General features: G+C 40.9%; 2 protein-coding genes across 2 annotated transcripts in view; both read right to left on the bottom strand.

Annotated features, from left to right (window-relative positions):
- Positions 1 to 15,031, bottom strand: part of LOC143290762 (uncharacterized) — a 120,732-nt gene extending 105,701 nt beyond the window's left edge. The window contains exons 1-4 of the mRNA XM_076600274.1: positions 14,968 to 15,031; positions 13,593 to 14,380; positions 10,470 to 10,486; positions 6,226 to 8,653 (exon numbers count right to left, since the gene is read on the bottom strand). Of these exons, the coding sequence (XP_076456389.1) occupies positions 6,226 to 8,653; positions 10,470 to 10,486; positions 13,593 to 14,380; positions 14,968 to 15,031 (3,297 nt within the window). The remainder of the gene's footprint in view (positions 1 to 6,225; positions 8,654 to 10,469; positions 10,487 to 13,592; positions 14,381 to 14,967) is intronic.
- A 65-nt stretch (positions 15,032 to 15,096) lies between these two features.
- The window catches only part of LOC143290761 (calmodulin-regulated spectrin-associated protein 1-like), a 155,313-nt gene continuing 149,353 nt past the window's right edge, over positions 15,097 to 21,056 (bottom strand). The window contains exons 11-12 of the mRNA XM_076600273.1: positions 19,127 to 19,244; positions 15,097 to 15,364 (exon numbers count right to left, since the gene is read on the bottom strand). Coding sequence (XP_076456388.1) covers positions 15,097 to 15,364; positions 19,127 to 19,244 — 386 coding nt within the window. The remainder of the gene's footprint in view (positions 15,365 to 19,126; positions 19,245 to 21,056) is intronic.

Raw genomic sequence — 21,056 nt, 5'->3', positions numbered from 1 at the left:
CTCTCTTTTAGCATCAGGGTTTTCCAAGTGAAAGCTCAAAGGTACATCCCAGTCGGCAGTGCTCAGATATATTTATATAAAAGAATTATGTTTACGGTACATATTACTTATGCAGGTCAATAGTATGCACTCATATGCTATCAGACTTTGAGATTGTTTACACTACAGCAGGCACAGGGTGTGTTTTGCGCACTGTATTCTCACAGGGTGAGCAGCTGTGATTATATTTCAAATTATAAACCACACCAAACTCCCACCATACACCCAGATCTGCCTTTCAGGAATGCCAGAAAAGACTGTCTGGTAAGGGATAGAACCAGTAGAAGTAGTAGCACACACACACACACACACACACACACACACACACACACACACACAGATAGATAGATAGAGAGAGAGAGAGAGAGAGAGAGAGAGAGAGAGAGAGAGACAAAGGAAAGAAATGAAAAACATAGATAATGATATATCTGAAGTAGAAATAATAAAAGCTTGCCAAAATTTGTATGACAATAAATCACCGGGCATAGGTGGGGTCAGAAATGAGATAATTAGATTTAATGTTTTCTTACTGGACTTACTTCCCAGAATCAAAACTGTATTTAATTATGTTCTGAAAACAGGGTGTTATCTGGATTTATGAAAAAAAGGTATATCTATCCCAATTTATAAAGAGAGTGATAAATCAAACACTAATAACAACACAGGAATAGCTATCAATTACTCTATAAGTAACTACTTTGCCTAATCCTCAACAGCATACTGAATAATTACCTAGAATCAAACAGTTTACTTGCAAAGGAACAAGTCAGATTTAGAAAAGCTTTAGAACTACGGACCATATAGAACTACGGACCATATTTTTGTGTTAAAAAAAAGAAGAAAAGAAGTTAATCATACAGTACTGTAAAAAAAAAAAAAAAAAAAAAAAAAAAAAATCAAGAGAACAGATTTTATGTATGTTGTGTAAATTGTAGACTTCAAAAATGCTTTTGACAACATTTCACATGCAGGTATGTTCACAAAACTACAAAAATTGGTATACAAGGTAGATGCTTCAATTTCATAAAAAAAAATTAAAAGGTGTGTGTGTGTTCATTCGTTTTTTAGTTTAACGTCTTTTCACTGTAAGTGATATTAGACGAGGGAAGGAAAAAAATCGAGTGGGAGGAGGTGGGGAGGGGGGGGGGGGAGGGGGAGGGGGGGGAATTACTGTGTACGCATACAAGTAAGTGTGTGTGTGTGTGTGTGTGTGTGTGTGTACAAACACAAAAGTCTGCACTCATATTGAGTTATAATGAAAACTGATTCTTCCCTTCAATATGTGTTTGAGGAGGAGTACTACAGAGAAATACACTGAGCCCCACATTATTCAATATACTTATTTATATATGATACTGTTGATTGTTTGCCAGATACTGATCCACCAACAGTTTGTCTCCAAAACAAAATATCTCGTCTCAAAATATCTCAGTCTTTTATATGCTGATAACTTAGTACTACTTTCAAAAACTAAATATATGGCATACAGCTAAAACTAAACCAGTTGAGTTAGACTTATAAGGTATATTGTAAACAATGGAGTATTCAAATCAACAGAGACAAAACTGAAGTAGTCATATTTTAGAAATCAGAACAAGCTCAAACATTTTTAAAATATGGAACAGAATTCATAGAAACCACTGAACAGTATTAATTTCAAGGAATAATATTCCATAAATCAGGCAAATTTTAAAAGGTTACATAGCACTTCACAAAACAAGGAACTAAAGCATCTCATAGTCTGAAAAGAACTTTCAAGAACGGAAACATATACATATTATATCAAAATCATTTGACATTCTTGCTTCACCTATCCTAGTGTAAGGAGCAGAAATATGGTTCCAGACTTGTGAAAAAGCAGACAATAATTTAACTGTTGAAACACTGCATAATCACTGTCTAATGAACATTTTTTCACATGAACATGTTCATTTAAGCTTTTTCAAACAAACACTGGGAGTCTATAAAGAAGCCACAAATTTAGCAATGCCTGGTGAAGTAAGTAAACAACCCTTAACTTTAAAAGTGATTATTCAAATAATAAAATTTTGGTTTCACTTGACACAGGCATGAGTAAATTTGTATTACAATCAATTTGTGTACAATGATATGCTTACAGAGGACAGAGGAGACAAAAGAGCGAACATCAACATGGATAAAGTTTGTTAGAATTATATATTCAACGTCTTGGTTGAGACAGGTCTGGAGTAATTCAATATTCACAAACTCAGTCACATTCTCATGAATAAACTAGAATACAAATATCTTTTAATTTTCAAACAAATCTGAAAACAAATTAAAATTACTATTTCATATATATAGAATATACACACACACACACACACACAATATATATATATATATATATATATATAGAGAGAGAGAGAGAGAGAGAGAGAGAGAGAGAGAGAAAAGAAAAAAGAAAAACAAACACATCAATCTGTCAATTATTCCAAATTTTCGGAACGATAAGTTGTTTACATGTTACCAGGGTCACTCTTACGCAGCTTATAACGCAAGCATGCCATAACATACATGTTGTGATGCATTTTATATATATATATATATATATATATATATATATACACACACACACACACACACAAAATTACTCATGAATACCAAACCAATCCTAACTCACTTCAAGGATATGTTAATGCGATGTGCGGAAGCACAGTGGAAGGTATCTGGCTTAACTGTTTACAAGCAAATCTACCAGAAAGCCAAGAACTTTGTTACTTTTCTTGTGCACAAAGCCAAGACTCTGAAGCTAAATCAAGCAAAGAACTATATTCCATTACAAATAAGCTTTGTAGCAGAACAAAATATTCTTTGCTTCCTTCTATCTATCCATCTTCAGTACTGCCTGGTGTCTTCTTTGATTTTTTCTGCTAAAAAAATGTTAACCTTAGGAGAGAATTGGATTCATAGTCAGTTGTGTCACATCCCTTGGGAAAAGAATTTTAGGGTTTTCCTTTTTGTTGCTTTTACACCTGTATCAAAGAAAGATGTACTCAGTGTTTTGAGAAAGTCTGCTTCAAAAACATGTGACCTTGACCCCCTTCCCACACCATTACTGTAATGTATGTGTTTGGATGTTGTTTTGCATGCATGAACAAAAATTATAAATGATTCTTTAATTTCTGGTGTCTTCCCTAACTGCCAAAGAAAGCCTCCCTGGATCACAATGACCTCAAAAGTTTTCAATAAAAATTGTTCAGAGCTCCCAACTTTCAGACCATTTAGCATCAAACAACCAGTTTTCTTCTTTTCAGTCAGCATATAGAACTGCCAATAGCACTGAAACTGCTTTGTTGAAAGTAGTTAATGACCTTCTACTGTCTGTTGATGAAGGCAACTCTGTGTTAACCTTGCTCGATCTGTCGACTGCCTTTGACACAACAGACCACAGTGTACTCCTTTCCAGATTTGAACATGTATAAATTGGGATTTATTCAACAGTTCTGAGTTGGTTTTCTTCATACCTGTCCAACTCTTTCCAGACTATTTCCGTTAACAACTTCAAGTCTGATCCAACCCTGATCTCCTATGGTGTGCCACAAGGCTTTTTCCTGGGCCCCTTTCTGTTCGTTCTGTACACTGCTTTTTTTTTCTGATGTCATGTCTGGCCATTCTGATCTTCACCACTCTTTTGCTGATGATACTCAACTACAAAAGTGCATAACGAAACCAAATAGACAGTCTGATTCAGTCAATCACTCAATGCAAGACTGCATTCTTGATGTTTTTTTTAAAAATCCTGGATGACATTCAACAAACTGAAGTTAAATGATGACAAAACTGAAGCTATGATATTTTCCTCTATAATAATGTCCACATCTCTTTCCTTCCCTGCCTCTATTGTGGTTCACTTTTCAGTTTTCTAAATCAGCAAAGAACCTGGAGTCATTCTTGACTTAAACCTCAGTATGCACGCTCAGGTAGTCAATCTGATATGCACAGTCAATTGTGAACTTCATGGGTTTAACTCTATCTGTCAATACCTTTCCGTTGAAACAACAAACACTCTTATATATATCCGCTTTTGTGCTGTCATGAATCAACTACTGTAATTCTCTTCTCACAGGCTGTCCACATAATCTTCTTCAGTGAATTCAAAAACCTCAAAAAAATGTGACCCGTCTGACTCTCTGGGTCCCATGTACTGATCACATTTCTCCCCACCTTTGCACTCTACACTGGCTCCCCACTGAAGTGAAAATCAAATACACGGCTGCATGTCTCTGCTGTTCTACTTTTCACTCTGCAGGATCTATATACCTTTCTGATCTTATCAGTGCTTACACTCCCTCAAGAACTCTCCACTTTTCCTCTGAGTCTGACTGTTACCTTTTGAAACTTCCTCGTGTCAATACAAGATCCCATAGTGAACGTTCTTTCCTCTTTGCTGCTCCTATCTGGAACAACCTTCATCATATTTGTGCATCTGATTCTATCTCTGCCTTTCGGTCTTCACTAAGATATCATCTTTTCAAAACCTATCTACCCTATAAGCACTCTCAGCTTACTTCTTCTCCAATACCATCTATGTCAGCTCACTTTGGATACATGACAAATGAGAGAGGGAGAGTGGAGGGGCATGGGAGGGAGGGGTTTTGAGAAAGAGTGGTCATGAATGTCTTCGGAAGCACCTCATTTCTACAGCTCTTATTCTTCTCTCTAAGTCCGCTGTGAGGGTCCATGATTCACATGCATATAAGAAGATAGACATGACAAGAGAGCGCATCAGTCTGATTTTGGAACTGATGGCGATTTTTCTGTTTCTCCAGATGGGTTTGAGCTTGGTCATTGCGGCTGTGGTCTGGGCAATTCTTGACAGTATTTCTGGTTTTCACGAATGAAGAAGTCAAGAGACGCATCCGCAATGAAATCGGGCCCTACACTGACCTTCAAACACTCGCCAGACAACGAAAACTGAAGTGGTTTGGTCATGTCACACGCTCCTCTGGTCTTGCTAAAACAATCTTACAAGGCACAGTGAGGGGAGGAAGAAGAAGAGGCAGACAAAGGAAGAGATGGGAGGACAACATTCGAGAGTGGACAGACATGGAGCTGAGAGACACCCTGAGAGCGGCCGAGAGACGCGAGGACTGGAGAAAGGTGGTTGACAAAGCTTTGAAGGCGCCCCAAAGGATTCGGAATCTGTGGGATCGGTGACGATGACGGTGACGGTCATGAATGATTCATGTAATTTGTAACTTTTTCTTCCACATAAAGCAACCTAAGCTCTTACTCTTAGAGAGAAAGGGCGTTATATGAATGCACATTATTATTATCATATCGTTATAATCAAAAACAGTCACTGTGCAAATTAAGATTATCCTGTCATGATCTCGCAGTAGAAAAGGGAAGTTATTTAACATCCCAAAAGAAATGATCAAATCAATTCAAATTATGGTGCAGAGAGCCTCGCCTACCACTAAGGCCATCTCAAGGCTATCGCCACATTAGTACCTACTTCAAGTCAAGGGTAAAAAAATACAATAAAAACTAGTCACCGCTTTAAGCTTTCTACTCAAAGTTTAAAAACCTTCCATTGTTTAAAACATTTAAATAAAAGAAATGAGACTATGCATACAATGTCAAACAACTGAGGATGAATACCATTTCTTAGATGGCTGCGAACTATACAAAGAAATCAGAGAAGAATTCATTTCACAAAATTCAACCAAAATACCTTCCAAATACTATTAAAACCAGTCAGCTAATACTGGAAGACAAACTTGTAGGAATGTCTGGAAAATTTGTCTGTAACTATTGCCAAAATGTCATAGTATGGAGAAATAATTCAATTTCTTGTTCTATATTTCATTTTATTTTCTTGCTAACTTAAAATACTTTTTGTGTGTGGTATGCGTGTCTTTCATGCTAAGGATAAGGGAAACATTGATGGTTCCCTGTGAACTGCCGGCACTGGGACTGTGACAGATGAACCTGGGTTAACCATGTTAGGGTTTAATTGACAATTTAAATTGATTCTGATTATGATTCTAATTTACACACACACATGCACACACACACACACATCTAAAAATATAAATGTGAAAAGATGTTAAAAGAAAGAAAAGACATACACAGAGTCCATCAAAAAAGACAAGCACAAACCCGTAGTCTAAAATCAATCAAGAATGTATAAAGCACACAAACACATGGAAAATCACTTACAGACATAGGCTGAACAGTGTTGTCCACATCCACATGGCTGCCTTCTTCTGCTAAACCCCCTGGCAAGGAATGATAAGAATCAGAACTGCTACTTCCAGAGTCACTGTCCACCACAACTGTTGCAGCCAGTTTTCCCTGAAGCTGTGAGACTCCTTCAGACCCCTCCTGGTGAGAGTCACTCTCTACATCCTTTTTTACACCACTGGTGCTGAGTTGTGGTTTGGGTCGGCGAGGAGTGTCCTCACCAAATGACACAAAGAAACCATCAGCCAAAGAGTCCTCCTCCAAGGAGTCACTGTGCCTTTGAAGTTGTGGAGACCTAGGAATTAGAGGAGAAGATGAGTGGGGAAGGGAATCAGCTGTTCTGGGGTCATGTGCAGGAAATGCTTTTTGAAGCATGGGGGCAGATGATAAGTGCTGGGACTGGCCTTTTGCACACTGAGGACTTGCTGAAATGGGAGATGGTTGAGAAGGATCCTGCTGAACTGATACACTGAACCCTGGTGGTTCTTCCGATAAGTGGATGGGGGAGAACACATCTTTTTGCTGTAAGGTCAATCGTTTGATCTCTCCCTGAAGATCCGTTAAACTACGATTCAGTTTGTCCAAGGACTCATCATAGTCTTTCTGTTTCTTATTTTCTGCCCAAGATACCCTTTTTTCTGGAGTTCTGCGGGGAGACTGGCTTGATTCTCTGGGAGGTGAGTATGAAAGGACACTGCTTTTAAGCTTATCCTGTTCCTGATCCACAGTCCCTTCTTCTAAACCATAAGAGGAATACCCAAACAGTGATGATGCCATGCAGGGAGGACAACTCTGCATCATGTCAAAGCCAAGCTGGCTGACACCCTCAGCATCATTTGTTTGATCTGTGGAATAAATTAGTTCCCCTTCAGGATCACTGCCATGAAACCAGCGACGGCGAACACCATCAATGGTTTGCTGAATCCCTTCTCGAGAAAATGAGCGTCCTGAAATGGAGGGGGACTGAGAGGCAGAGGTGGAGTTGGAGGAGGAGGAGGAAGTATTGAGAGTGGTTGGGTGAGTTGGTTCCTCAGAATCCAGCTGATCCAACTTGTCCTGAAGCACTCTCTGGTTGAGTGAGGGGGAAGACTTAGTGGCATCCTCCATCCTTCTGGACCTTGTCCATGCTGACAAAGCTGGATGTCCACTCAGGGTACCAATGCTATTTCCAGACTCTTCCTTCTTGGAAATAACTCTCATGAATGCCGCCTTTCCCAAGCGCTGCCTCATCTTAGCACTCTGCACCTCTTGCTGCTGTTTCTTCCGCTCAATTTCTCTTCGTTTTTCTTCCAGTTTCAGTCTCAGCTGAGAAAGCTCTGACACAGGGGGCCTTTCTCCATTACTGACAGCAGAATCTGACTGTGTGGCTACAGGTATTGCTTGAGCACTCCTTTGTGCTCTTTCCTGCCATGTGGTCTCTGTGGGAATTGGGGCAAAAGTGGTTTTTTTAGAGCCACTATTTGATCTCCGCTGAAAAGCAGATCGGATACTGCCTGCCTCCATTTGTTGTTGACTTTCAGCAAAATCCATGTTCCTCTGTTCCTCACTTCCTTTCTGTAAACGATTCACTGTGTGCTTACCTTGCCACGACCATTCCTCTGGCTGTGAATGGGGTGGACCAAGAGTCCAAGAAGGAGCCTGAAGTCTGTGAGGTTCAGTGGCTTGAGATGACTGCTTTTGGGACTCCCTACCTTTATGATCTTGGTGAATCTTATGGGACTCATGGTCAGAGAAATCTCCAGAACTACGACTGCTGGCAATGCTACCCTCTCTGGATGTTATCTGTTTTGCTGCCCAGTCACTGTCTGAGGAAAGATCACCAATCTGGTGACTAAAAGCAGGATGGCTAGCATGGTGGGTATCCCCCTCCACCATAACACCACTAGCTCTGGAAGAACCTTCTGGAATTGCCAAAGGCTGAGATCCTGGAGCACCTTGTTGTCCCACCTTTTGCGGGGAAAGAAGGGAAAGTGCAGGAGTGTCTGAATGTCTTGAAACAACGTTACCATCTTCTGGTGAAGAGGTCCCACTGTTATCCTCTGGTAACAAACCTGTGTGTCCACCTGCCATCCCTGCTCCTCCAGATCCTGGTCTTCTGTTAACAGCAGTTTTGGGCATGGACACTTTGCCTTTCATCAGCCTAGACTCTGCCACCATCCTCTGCTTGTGGCTCTGGTCCCCCAGCTCATCCGCCTTGGACTGCTGGTTGCCTTTCTCCTTGGACAAACGCAGCTGAGCAGGCAGCAGTTGTTCCTGACAAGTGATGGATGTTCTGGGCACACTGGAAACAGCAGCTGTTTCAAGGTCATTCAGGTCAGCACTGGACACCAAAACAAGGGCAGCACTGTCAGCAGTGTCCCAGGACATGGAAACATTCTGCACCAGTTTGCTATTTCCCCTGCTTCTGAAAATAAAGCAGAAGTTTTAGACAAACATAAAATTATTCTAATGCCAGATGAATTAATACCCGGTAAATAGGATGATGAATTTCAGAAACATTCATGAACAAACCACAACTAAATATCAAAACCAACCCACACACACACACATATATATATATATATATATACAATGAAAGATGGTCAGTATACTGTAAGCATACAGAAAGTATTCATACTAATTACTACTGTCACAGGCAAACTGTTGAATGGTCAAAGCATTGGACTTTCAATCTGAAGGCCCTGGGTTTGATCTTGGTATCAGCACCAAGTGTTTTAAGGCTGAAAATCTTTTTTTTTCTTCTTTTTATCTGATATCACTGATCAACATAAGTGCAGACCTGTTAGTGATTTAACCTCCTTCATGTCAATCACACATGCAGAAGATCAAATATCCATGTTAAAGATTCCAAAATCCATGCCATCATTCAGTGGTTTTTGGACACATGCCATCCTATGGCCTGGAAAATCTGTTCTAGCAGTAAGGACTTTGAACTCAGTGCGAGTTTCATCATCAGTGCGCATCATATATCCTTGTCTGTGTCTCTTGTGCAGGGCTGTGTGTATGAATGAAATGGATGCCCCTCCACAGGCCATGGGAAAGTGGTTGTCACTACATTCTTACTGGTGTGCAACTGCAGACCAAACACACATACATGGAAAATGGAAGGCATCGAAAATTTAGATTCTGGCCAATTTTCTGATGGTGAATTTTACATCACTTTACCAGATGATTTTGATCTGTTACAACTGAATGAAAAGGATGGAGTGCAATTAGGTGCCACTTCAAAAACACAAATAACAGGTGATGAAAGTGGAGAGGAGCTGGATGATGAAAACCTCCCTTTGTTTTACATGCTACCAAGGTTTGAGCGGATGAGTGATAATTATGTTGCATTTGACCCTGTCACCAGGATGACATTCAACTGGCAATCAGAACCTGATCATGTACTGGATGCATCAATGACAGCATTGGAGTGCTTTCAGCTGTTTTAATCAGATGAAGTATTTAGTTCTGTGGTTAACTTCACAAAAGATAATGCCACAAACAAATGCACTGAGGAGCCAGGAAAAAATAAAGGTGAGTGGAAAGGTAAGTGACCCCCAAAAGCGGAGTATGGCTGCCTACATGGCGGGGTAAAAACAGTCATACATGTCAAAGCCCACTCGTATACATACGAGTGAACGTGGGAGTTGCAGCCCACAAACGCAGAAGAAGAAGAAGAAGAAAGGTAAGTGGAAACCTATCACACAGGAAAAAATCAAAGTCTATTATGGACTGTAAAAGACATTGTGCAACTTGACAGAGACAGGTTTTATTGGAGCACAAGTGTAAGACACTTTCTTCCCCATACTTTGTTTGGTGATGTAGTAAGTCGAGGCCAATTCTTCCAGATTCAGTATTTTGTTCATCCGACCACACCCGTTGTCTGGAGTGACCGACTCAACAAACTTCATTACATTCTGGACAAAGGGACAGTTTCAAAAATATATTTGCTCCCTCCCAAAATGTGACAGTTGTGAAGTGACAGTGCTGTTCAATGGCCATTTGGTCTTCAAATATTTCATGAACGACAAACCTGTCAAGTTTGGCATCAAGCTGTGGGTACTTGCCGATGCAAAGACAGCATAGTGCTATAACATGGAGGTGTACACAGGTAAGCACAGGCAGCAGGTGAACAAACTGATAGGGCTCAGTACTCAAGTTGTGATTGGTTTGACCAAACTGATTCAGAACTTTGGCTATGTTGTCCTTCCTCACAGACAATTTTTATGCCTCACCTGTGCTGGCAAAGAACCTGTTGGGCAAGAGGCATACCTGCGAGGCACAATGTGACCTAACCATATTGGCTACCCAAGCAATCTGGTAAGGACCAAGGCAAAATGTTGGCTTCCCCGTGGTACTGCTAACTGGCGACAATGTGGTGACATGGAAACAACATCATGGAAAGACAACAGAATGGTGGTCTTCCTCTCCACAGCACACCCACCTCATAACAACTCAGGCGTCACTGCCAGACAATGCCGGAAAGAAGGGACTGTCGCAGTTTCCCTGCCCCCAGCAGTGGCCACCTATGCTGTCAATATGAATGGTGTGGACAGACTTGATCAGAATACTCATTAAAACAAGTAAAAAAAATTTTTTTTAAAAAAAGACCATAAAGTAGTATATATATGAATGTGGACCAAACTGGATACAGTGATATACAATGTCTGTTTCACTGTGGGGGAAGTGGCAGACCACAAACTTCAGGGACAAAGCAAGTGAGACGTGCTCTCCTCTAACTCTTTTGCTGCCACAGGCGACTTCAGTCAGCGAGACAGTGCATCACCATAGGTGACTTAAATCAACATCAAAGGGTCATGTTAAAAGGACTGTTTTTCACATTGTAACAAAGCTTGACAGCAGCAGCCAGTTTCCCTTGCAACAGAACAGCGACTAACCTTTGCCCCCTGACTTTGTTTGAAGTAAACAAGTCCACAGTGTTGTTTTGACATTTGTATTTGCGTTTGTATTTCTTTTTATCACAACACATTTCTCTGTGTGAAATTCTGGCTGCTCTCCCCAGGGACAGCGTGTCGCTACACTACAGCGCCACCCATTTTTTTGTATTTTTTCCAGCGTACAGTTGTATTTGTTTTTCCTATTGAAGTGGATTTTTCTACATGAACCTAATAGTGTGACTGAGAGCACTGAGTCTAAGATATTTGGCAGTGGAGAGTTTTTTTCACACCAAAACCTGGCGGCGAAAGTTAAGCTGGACCTGACCCACCAATGGATCGACAATGATTTTGTGGAAAAAACACATCCTGGCCAACCAAGAACAGAAGCCAGTGCTGCAGACCACCATCTTGACTGCAAAGACCTCTGGCCTATTCAAGGAGAAGTGTAATGATACTTGATTCCACAGCAACACTCTGCTAACTTCTGTAAATAACGTTGCTTGAACATGCGCAGTACTCTTGTTCCTTTTGACCTAGCAGCAACGGCTGAATCTAAGGATGGCCAATTCTCAATGTCAGTTAACCTTATCATTCAACACCAATGTTGACTCCTGTCTAACATGAACTTTTTACATGGTGGCAGCAGACAGATCTTTGGCAACCCCCCAAAAAACGTTAAATGGTTAAATAAGTAGACTTTTGTCCAATATTTACATGTTGCTACACTGATCGCTACATCTAATTGAACGGATCAAACTTTGTTCCACCTTCAACATTAGAACTCAACAGCACCGTCAATGCCGTATCTGCACATTGTCATCTGATGACACTGTAAAAAAATTCATAAATGATATTGTAGCAGCTTTAGGTAAAAATTCTGACTTTACTATTTCGTTTCTTGTTCTGCAAGCTCTGACTGAACAGACATGAAGCTTTAATGACTGACATTACCATAAATTAAATCAAAATTACGATCTGTTTTCACTGTTTTTACCGCCGCCCGTGCATGCAACGATATATGCAAGTTCAACACTTGGGGACTGACTGATAAACAAATCAAAGATAAAAATTTAAAAAAAAGATTAAAAAAAAAGGAAAGAAAAATTTGAAACTGGCACTCGAAAAAAAAAAAACCTTCCACATTCACAGGCTGGAATTACGAGTATATCACCAACAGTCTGATGAAACAGTTGATGATTTTGTCACGAGATGCCAAACCAAAATACAGAAATGCAAGATGACAAAATGCTAAAGCAGCAGAAAAGTGCCTGACTGAACAACTCACTGCTGGAATCAAGTACCCAGAAGCCCAACAAAAACTCTTATCCAAAGATGGAAAACTTACTCTCCAAGAAGCCAATCATATATGCAGAGTACATGAAGCCAGTTTAGCACACATGCACCAGACGAATAACTTGAAACCTACCCTACCATCAACTGATGCCATCCAAACTTACAAAGTACAAAACCAGCAACATAAGCCATGCAGAAATTGTGGTGGAAGCCATGCACCATGAAACTGTCCAGCATATGAGTCAACATGCAGAACTTGTGGCAAAAAAGGACACTGGAGCAAAATGTGCAGGAGTGCACATAGCAGCAAGAATATGAACACTGCACAAAATCATGAAAGGAGAAGAGGACCATCAAGAAATCACAGCCAAAACAGAGGGCACAGTATCATCCACTTCACCAATGTTTATGTTGGTAATGATGGAGGAGGAGGAGGATGTTGCTGTGGAGGTCCATTTTGGTTTGGGATTACTTGACAAGACTGTACACTACGCTTCCTTTCATAATGATATCCTAGCATCAACCAGGCCCAAGAGATACAGACACTTGCAGTGTTGGTCAGGTAATTAGAGCAACACACCCAAAGACGCATCTGTGAAGTGGATGATACTCGACTGTGAAGACACTGCTACTTCCAGAGTCACTGTCCACCACAACTGTTGCAGCCACTTTTCCCCTCCTGGTGAGAGTCACTCTCTACATCCTTTTTTTTACACCACTGGTGCTGAGTTGTGGTTTGGATTGGTGAGAAGTGTCCTCACCAAATGACACAAAGGAACCATCAGCCAAAGAGTCCTCCAAGGAGTCACTGTGCCTTTGAAGTTGTGGAGACCTAGGAATTAGAGGAGAAGATGAGTGGGGAAGGGAATCAGCTGTTCTGGGGTCATGTGCAGGAAATGCTTTTTGAAGCATGGGGGCAGATGATAAGTGCTGGGACTGGCCTTTTGCACACTGAGGACTTGCTGAAATGGGAGATGGTTGAGAAGGATCCTGCTGAACTGATACACTGAACCCTGGTGGTTCTTCCGATAAGTGGATGGGGGAGAACACATCTTTTTGCTGTAAGGTCAATCGTTTGATCTCTCCCTGAAGATCCGTTAAACTACGATTCAGTTTGTCCAAGGACTCATCATAGTCTTTCTGTTTCTTATTTTCTGCCCAAGATACCCTTTTTTCTGGAGTTCTGTGGGGAGACTGGCTTGATTCTCTGGGAGGTGAGTATGAAAGGACACTGCTTTTAAGCTTATCCTGTTCCTGATCCACAGTCCCTTCTTCTAAACCATAAGAGGAATACCCAAACAGTGATGATGCCATGCAGGGAGGACAACTCTGCATCATGTCAAAGCCAAGCTGGCTGACACCCTCAGCATCATTCGTTTGATCTGTGGAATAAATTAGTTCCCCTTCAGGATCACTGCCATGAAACCAGCGACGGCGAACACCATCAAAGGTTTGCCGAATCCCTTCTCGAGAAAATGAGCGTCCTGAAATGGAGGGGGACTGAGAGGCAGAGGTGGAGTTGGAGGAGGAGGAGGAAGTATTGAGAGTGGTTGGGTGAGTCGGTTCCTCAGAATCCAGCTGATCCAACTTGTCCTGGAGCACTCTCTGGTTGAGTGAGGGGGAAGACTTGGTGGCGTCCTCCATCCTTCTGGACCTTGTCCATGCTGACAAAGCTGGATGTCCACTCAGGGTACCAATGCTATTTCCAGACTCTTCCTTCTTGGAAATAACTCTCATGAATGCCGCCTTTCCCAAGCGTTGCCTCATCTTAGCACTCTGCACCTCTTGCTGCTGTTTCTTCCGCTCAATTTCTCTTCGTTTTTCTTCCAGTTTCAGTCTCAGCTGAGAAAGCTCTGACACAGGGGGTCTTTCTCCATTACTGACAGCAGAATCTGACTGTGTGGCTACAGGTATTGCTTGAGCACTCCTTTGTGCTCTTTCCTGCCATGTGGTCTCTGTGGGAATTGGGGCAAAAGTGGTTTTTTAGAGCCACTATTTGATCTCCGCAGAAAAGCAGATCGGATATTGCCTGCCTCCATTTGTTGTTGACTTTCAGCAAAATCCATGTTCCTCTGTTCCTCACTTCCTTTCTGTAAACGATTCACTGTGTGCTTACCTTGTCATGACCATTCCTCTGGCTGTGAATGGGGTGGACCAAGAGTCCAAGAAGGAGCCTGAAGTCTGTGAGGTTCAGTGGCTTGAGATGACTGCTTTTGGGACTCCCTACCTTTATGATCTTGGTGAATCTTATGGGACTCATGGTCAGAGAAATCTCCAGAACTACGACTGCTGGCAATGCTACCCTCTCTGGATGTTATCTGTTTTGCTGCCCAGTCACTGTCTGAGGAAAGATCACCAATCTGGTGACTAAAAGCAGGATGGCTAGCATGGTGGGTATCCCCCTCCACCATAACACCACTAGCTCTGGAAGAATCTTCTGGAATTGCCAAAGGCTGAGATCCTGGAGCACCTTGTTGTCCCACCTTTTGCGGGAAAAGAAGGGAAAGTGCAGGAGTGTCTGAATGTCTTGAAACAACGTTACCATCTTCTGGTGAAGAGGTCCCACTGTTATCCTCTGGTAACAAACCTGTGTGTCCACCTGCCATCCCTGCTCCTCCAGATCCTGGTCTTCTGTTAACAGCAGTTTTGGGCATGGACACTTTACCTTTCATCAGCCTAGACTCTGCCACCATCCTCTGCTTGTGGCTCTGGTCCCCAGCTCATCCGCCTTGGACTGCTGGTTGCCTTTCTCCTTGGACAAACGCAGCTGAGCAGGCAGCAGTTGTTCCTGACAAGTGATGGATGTTCTGGGCACACTGGAAACAGCAGCTGTTTCAAGGTCATTCAGGTCAGCATTGGACACCAAAACAAGGGCAGCACTGTCAGCAGTGTCCCAGGACATGGAAACATTCTGCACCAGTTTGCTATTTCCCCTGCTTCTGAAAATAAAGCAGAAGAAGTTTTAGACAAACATAAAATTATTCTAATGCCAGATGAATTAACACCCGGTAAATAGGATGATGAATTTCAGAAACATTCATGAACAAACCACAACTATATATATATATATATATATACAATGAAAGATGGTCAGTATACTGTAAGCATACAGAAAGTATTCATACTAATTACTACTGTCACAGGCAAACTGTTGAATGGTCAAAGCATTGGACTTTCAATCTGAAGGCCCTGGGTTTGATCTTGGTATCAGCACCAAGTGTTTTAAGGCTGAAAATCTTTTTTTTCTTCTTTTTATCTGATATCACTGATCAACATAAGTGCAGACCTGTTAGTGATTTAACCTCCTTCATGTCAATCACACATGCAGAAGATCAAATATCCATGTTAAAGATTCCAAAATCCATGCCATCATTCAGTGGTTTTTGGACACATGCCATCCTATGGCCTGGAAAATCTGTTCTAGCAGTAAGGACTTTGAACTCAGTGCGAGTTTCATCATCAGTGCGCATCATATATCCTTGTCTGTGTCTCTTTTGCAGGGCTGTGTGTATGAATGAAATGGATGCCCCTCCACAGGCCATGGGAAAGTGGTTGTCACTACATTCTTACTGGTGTGCAACTGCAGACCAAACACACATACATGGAAAATGGAAGGCATCGAAAATTTAGATTCTGGCCAATTTTCTGATGGTGAATTTTACATCACTTTACCAGATGATTTTGATCTGTTACAACTGAATGAAAAGGATGGAGTGCAATTAGGTGCCACTTCAAAAACACAAATAACAGGTGATGATGAAAGTGGAGAGGAGCTGGATGATGAAAACCTCCCTTTGTTTTACATGCTACCAAGGTTTGAGCGGATGAGTGATAATTATGTTGCATTTGACCCTGTCACCAGGATGACATTCAACTGGCAATCAGAACCTGATCATGTAATGGATGCATCAATGACAGCATTGGAGTGCTTTCAGCTGTTTTAATCAGATGAAGTATTTAGTTCTGTGGTTAACTTCACAAAAGATAATGCCACAAACAAATGCACTGAGGAGCCAGCAAAAAATAAAGGTGAGTGGACAGGTAAGTGGAAACCCATCACACAGGAAAAAATCAAAGTCTATTATGGACTGTTGATAATAAAAGACATTGTGCGACTTGACAGAGACAGGTTTTATTGGAGCACAAGTGTAAGACACTTTCTTCCCCATACTTTGTTTGGTGATGTAGTAAGTCAAGGCCAAATCTTCCAGATTCAGTATTTTGTTCATCCGACCACACCCGTTGTCTGGAGTGACCGACTCAACAAACTTCATTACATTCTGGACAAAGGGACAGTTTCAAAAATATATTTGCTCCCTCCCAAAATGTGACAGTTGTGAAGTGACAGTGCTGTTCAATGGCCATTTGGTCTTCAAATATTTCATGAATGACAAACCTGTCAAGTTTGGCATCAAGCTGTGGGTACTTGCCGATGCAAAGACAGCATAGTGCTATAACATGGAGGTGTACACAGGTAAGCACAGGCAGCAGGTGAACAAACTGATAGGGCTCAGTACTCAAGTTGTGATTGGTTTGACCAAACTGATTCAGAACTTTGGCTATGTTGTCCTTCCTCACAGACAATTTTTATGCCTCACCTGTGCTGGTAAAGAACCTGTTGGGCAAGGGGCATACCTGCGAGGCACAATGCGACCTAACCATATTGGCTACCCAAGCAATCTGGTAAGGACCAAGGCAAAATGTTGGCTTCCCTGTGGTACTGCTAATTGGCGACAATGTGGTGACATGGAAACAACATCATGGAAAGACAACAGAATGGTGGTCTTCCTCTCCACAGCACACCCACCTCATAACAACTCAGGCGTCACTGCCAGACAATGCCGGAAATAAGGGACTGTCGCAGTTTCCCTGCCCCCAGCAGTGGCCGCCTATGCTGTCAATATGAATGGTGTGGACAGACTTGACCAGAATACTCATTAAAACAAGTAAATTTTTTTTTAAAATGACCATAAAGTAGTATATATGAATGTGGACCAAACTGGATACAGTGATATACAATGTCTGTTTCACTGTGGGGGAAGTGGCAGACCACAAACTTCAGGGACAAAGCAAGTGAGACGTGCTCTCCTCTAACTCTTTTGCTGCCACAGGCGACTTCAGTCAGCGAGACAGTGCATCACCATAGGCGACTTAAATCAACATCAAAGGGTCATCTTAAAAGGACTGTTTTTCACATTGTAACAAAGCTTGACAGCAGCAGCCAGTTTCCCTTGCAACAGAACAGTGACTAACCTTTGCCCCCTGAGCTTGTTTGAAGTAAACAAGTCCACAGTGTTGTTTTGACATTTGTATTTGTATTTCGGTAACACACAGTCCACACAGTGACTGTCTCTCTCACACAGACTGATCAATGACTGACGAAGCTACTTACCACAGCTAACACATTCAAAGCATACACAATGCAGTTATATTCATTGTTACAACAAAGAGAAAGCAAATAATAAACTGACAAACCTCGTGAACACACACCTGCATCTTGAATCTGTTGAGCTTCGTCTGTCTTCAGTTTCATCGTGCAACCTACTCCTCCCATCCCCCTCCGTGTCTGCATAGGGATCATCAGCATCAACTTCAGGCAGTTCTATCTCATTCGGTCCAAAATCTTCAACTCTACTATTTGAATCTTGAAAGATTTCTTCCAATACTTGTTCAAGTGTTGGGGGTTGTCTGCATGCAGCCATGGCTTTGCAAACACAACTTGTGCTTTGTACAAACTTGCAAATCTTCCACCATAAATATGATAATGAGCTGAATATTTTTAGCTTATGGTACTCAGGAGAGAAAGAGCTCTCAAGGGAGCTAATTCAACGTTTAGCAGACTATTTTCTGCAATGCGTGGCTAGAAAGAAAGAACACTGTATAATGACGTACGGCGCACATCAACACAGCATTGGTTAGCAACAATTATGACATATGCGGTACATCAACAGAGCAGTCAAGAGGTTAACAAAAAAAAAAGGTTGATTCTTCATCATTTCAATATTTGTTACTATTTAAATATGCAAAAATCAAACTACAAGCCAAATCAATACACAAAACATGAAACAGTTGAGATCTTAAGATGACTGCTCTTACTTTTTTCAAACTATGAAAATATTCTTCTTCTTCTTCTTCATTCATGGGGTGCAACTCCCACGTTCAATCATATGTGCACAAGTGGGCTTTTACATGTATGACTGATTTTACCCCGCCATGTAAGCAACCATACTCTATTTTCGGGGGTGTTCATGCTGGGTATGTTCTTATTTCCATAACCTACCAAATGCTAACATGGGTCACAGGAACTTTAACGTGTGTATTTGATCTTCTGCTTGCATGTACACACGAAGGGGATTCAGGCACAAGCAGGTCTACACATATGTGAACAACTGACCTGGGAGATCGGAAAAATCTCCACCCTTTACCCACCAGGAGCTGTTACCAAGATTCAAACCAGGGACCCTCATATTCCAAGTCCAACGCTTTCTGAAAATACAAAATCATTATTTGCACTCAGGATTCTAAACCTTCCATCATTATCTCTTTTTTTCGTTTTATTTTTATTTTTAGCAAACGACTTCATCTTCAAAAAGTCCGGTATTCTGTGGAGCAAAATGGTTGAACTCCAAAAACAAAGATGTTTTCCTTTGTTGCTGTTGTTTTTATTTTGTTTTGTAATCCCAACCATCAGAAGCACCTACTTGGGGCTGGATCCCAGAATAGAGGCCTCTTCTGCACTCCTATAACAACCTCGCTTGGCCACACTGATTGACTGGCGGTCAGGACTGGATGGTCGTAGTACTGACACTTGATCTGATCCTGAAATAATAATAATAATAATAATAATAATAGATAGTACTTATATGGCGCAAACTCCCCATGCAATCAGCTCAAAGCACTGTACATGAAACAATGCATATGCAATAGTGCATAATGACATACCTCTGCACATGAAAAAACAACACATACAGCAGACCCAGGATAAATCAATCCCCTAGGGACCGCCAAAAATAGTCAACTAATACGATGGTTGACTTATCAACACCTCAAATAATTCGATGTTTTCTGCCATAAAGTTGATTTATCCAATGTGTGGAAAGTCTGGGGGAACATTGACCTGGGGGATACAGAAATTCCAAAAAAGTTGTGGAGACATACAACGGTGGGACACATAAATCCTGGGGAACTTGAACCTGGAGGAACATAGACATACTCCCTGTTCAAACCTTTCAGATGCCGATTTCCTGAATATCTGTCTGAATTTTTCTTATTTTGACTTTCAACGATTTTTTGCAGACTGTTTCTTGATTATCATTTTCTGTTATCTTGTGTATCATCTTTTGCATTGTACAATGACTAATCACACAGTTCCATGAGTGCAATGAAACAATCCTTTTTCTCTCTCCAAGAATCAGCATCTGAAATCCTGACAGACATATACTGACCCTGGTTCATTTTTGCTTGAGCTTGATTATTACCCCCTTCTCGCCCCATCCCCCTACCTAAGCCCTCCAAGACACATTGCCAGAGACAGAGAGAGAGTGATGCATTTGTGTGTGTCTTTCAATCAAACACAAAAGGGCATTTTAAACAAAGAATTATTGTAACATAAATTGTATGCTTTAAATACCACTATCTTTAGAACTATTTAGATTGTGTGTGTGTGTGTGTGTGTGTGTGTGTGTGTGTGTGTGTGATGTGTGATGTGTGATGTGTGTGAGTGTGTGTGTGTGTGTTCTGTCTATCGACAGTTATTGTGCATTTTTCATCTGACTAGTTTTAATCTATTTGTAGAACAATAAATCACCGGACATAAATGGTGTCAGAAATGAGATAATTAAATTAAATGTGGTCTTACCAGACTTACTTCCCAGAATCAAATCTGTATTTAGTTATGTTCTGAAAACAGGATGTTATTTGGATTTATGAAAAAAATGGTATTTCTATCCCAATTCATAAAGAGGACAAAAGGAATAACTATCAATTACTCTTCAAGTAATCTAATTGCCTATCCTCAACAGCACATTGAAAAATTACTTAGAATCAAAACAGTTTACTGGCAAAGGAACAAGCCAGATTTAGAAAAAGCTTTAGAACTAAGGACCATATTTTTGTGTTAAAAAACCCCAACAAGTTGATTACACAGTACTGTTTTTAAAAAAAAGAAAAAAAAAAGAGAACAGATTATATGTATGTTTTGTAGACTTCAAAAATGCTTTTGACAACATTTCACATGCAGGTATGTTCACAAAACTACAAAAATTGGTATACGAGGTAGATACTTCAATTTCATAAAAGGTATAAATAAATAAATAAATAAATAAACAACAATTATATATATATATATATATATATATATATATATATATATATATATATATATGTGTGTGTGTGCGTGTGCGTGTGCGTGTGTGTGTGCGTGTGCGCATGTGCGTGTGTGTGTGTGTGTATGCAAACACAAAAGTGTGCACTCATATTGAGTTAAAATGAAAATGGATTCTTCCCTTCAATATGTTTGAGGAGGAGTACTACAGAGAAGTACACTGAACCCCACATTATTCAATATACTTATTTATAAATGATACCATTGACTGGTTTCTAGATACCGATCCATCAACAGTTTGTCTCCAA

This window comes from Babylonia areolata, chromosome 16 (genome assembly GCF_041734735.1).
Source record: "Babylonia areolata isolate BAREFJ2019XMU chromosome 16, ASM4173473v1, whole genome shotgun sequence".
Lineage (NCBI taxonomy): Eukaryota > Metazoa > Mollusca > Gastropoda > Neogastropoda > Buccinidae > Babylonia > Babylonia areolata.
This window is presented reverse-complemented; position numbering and strand designations above follow the sequence as displayed.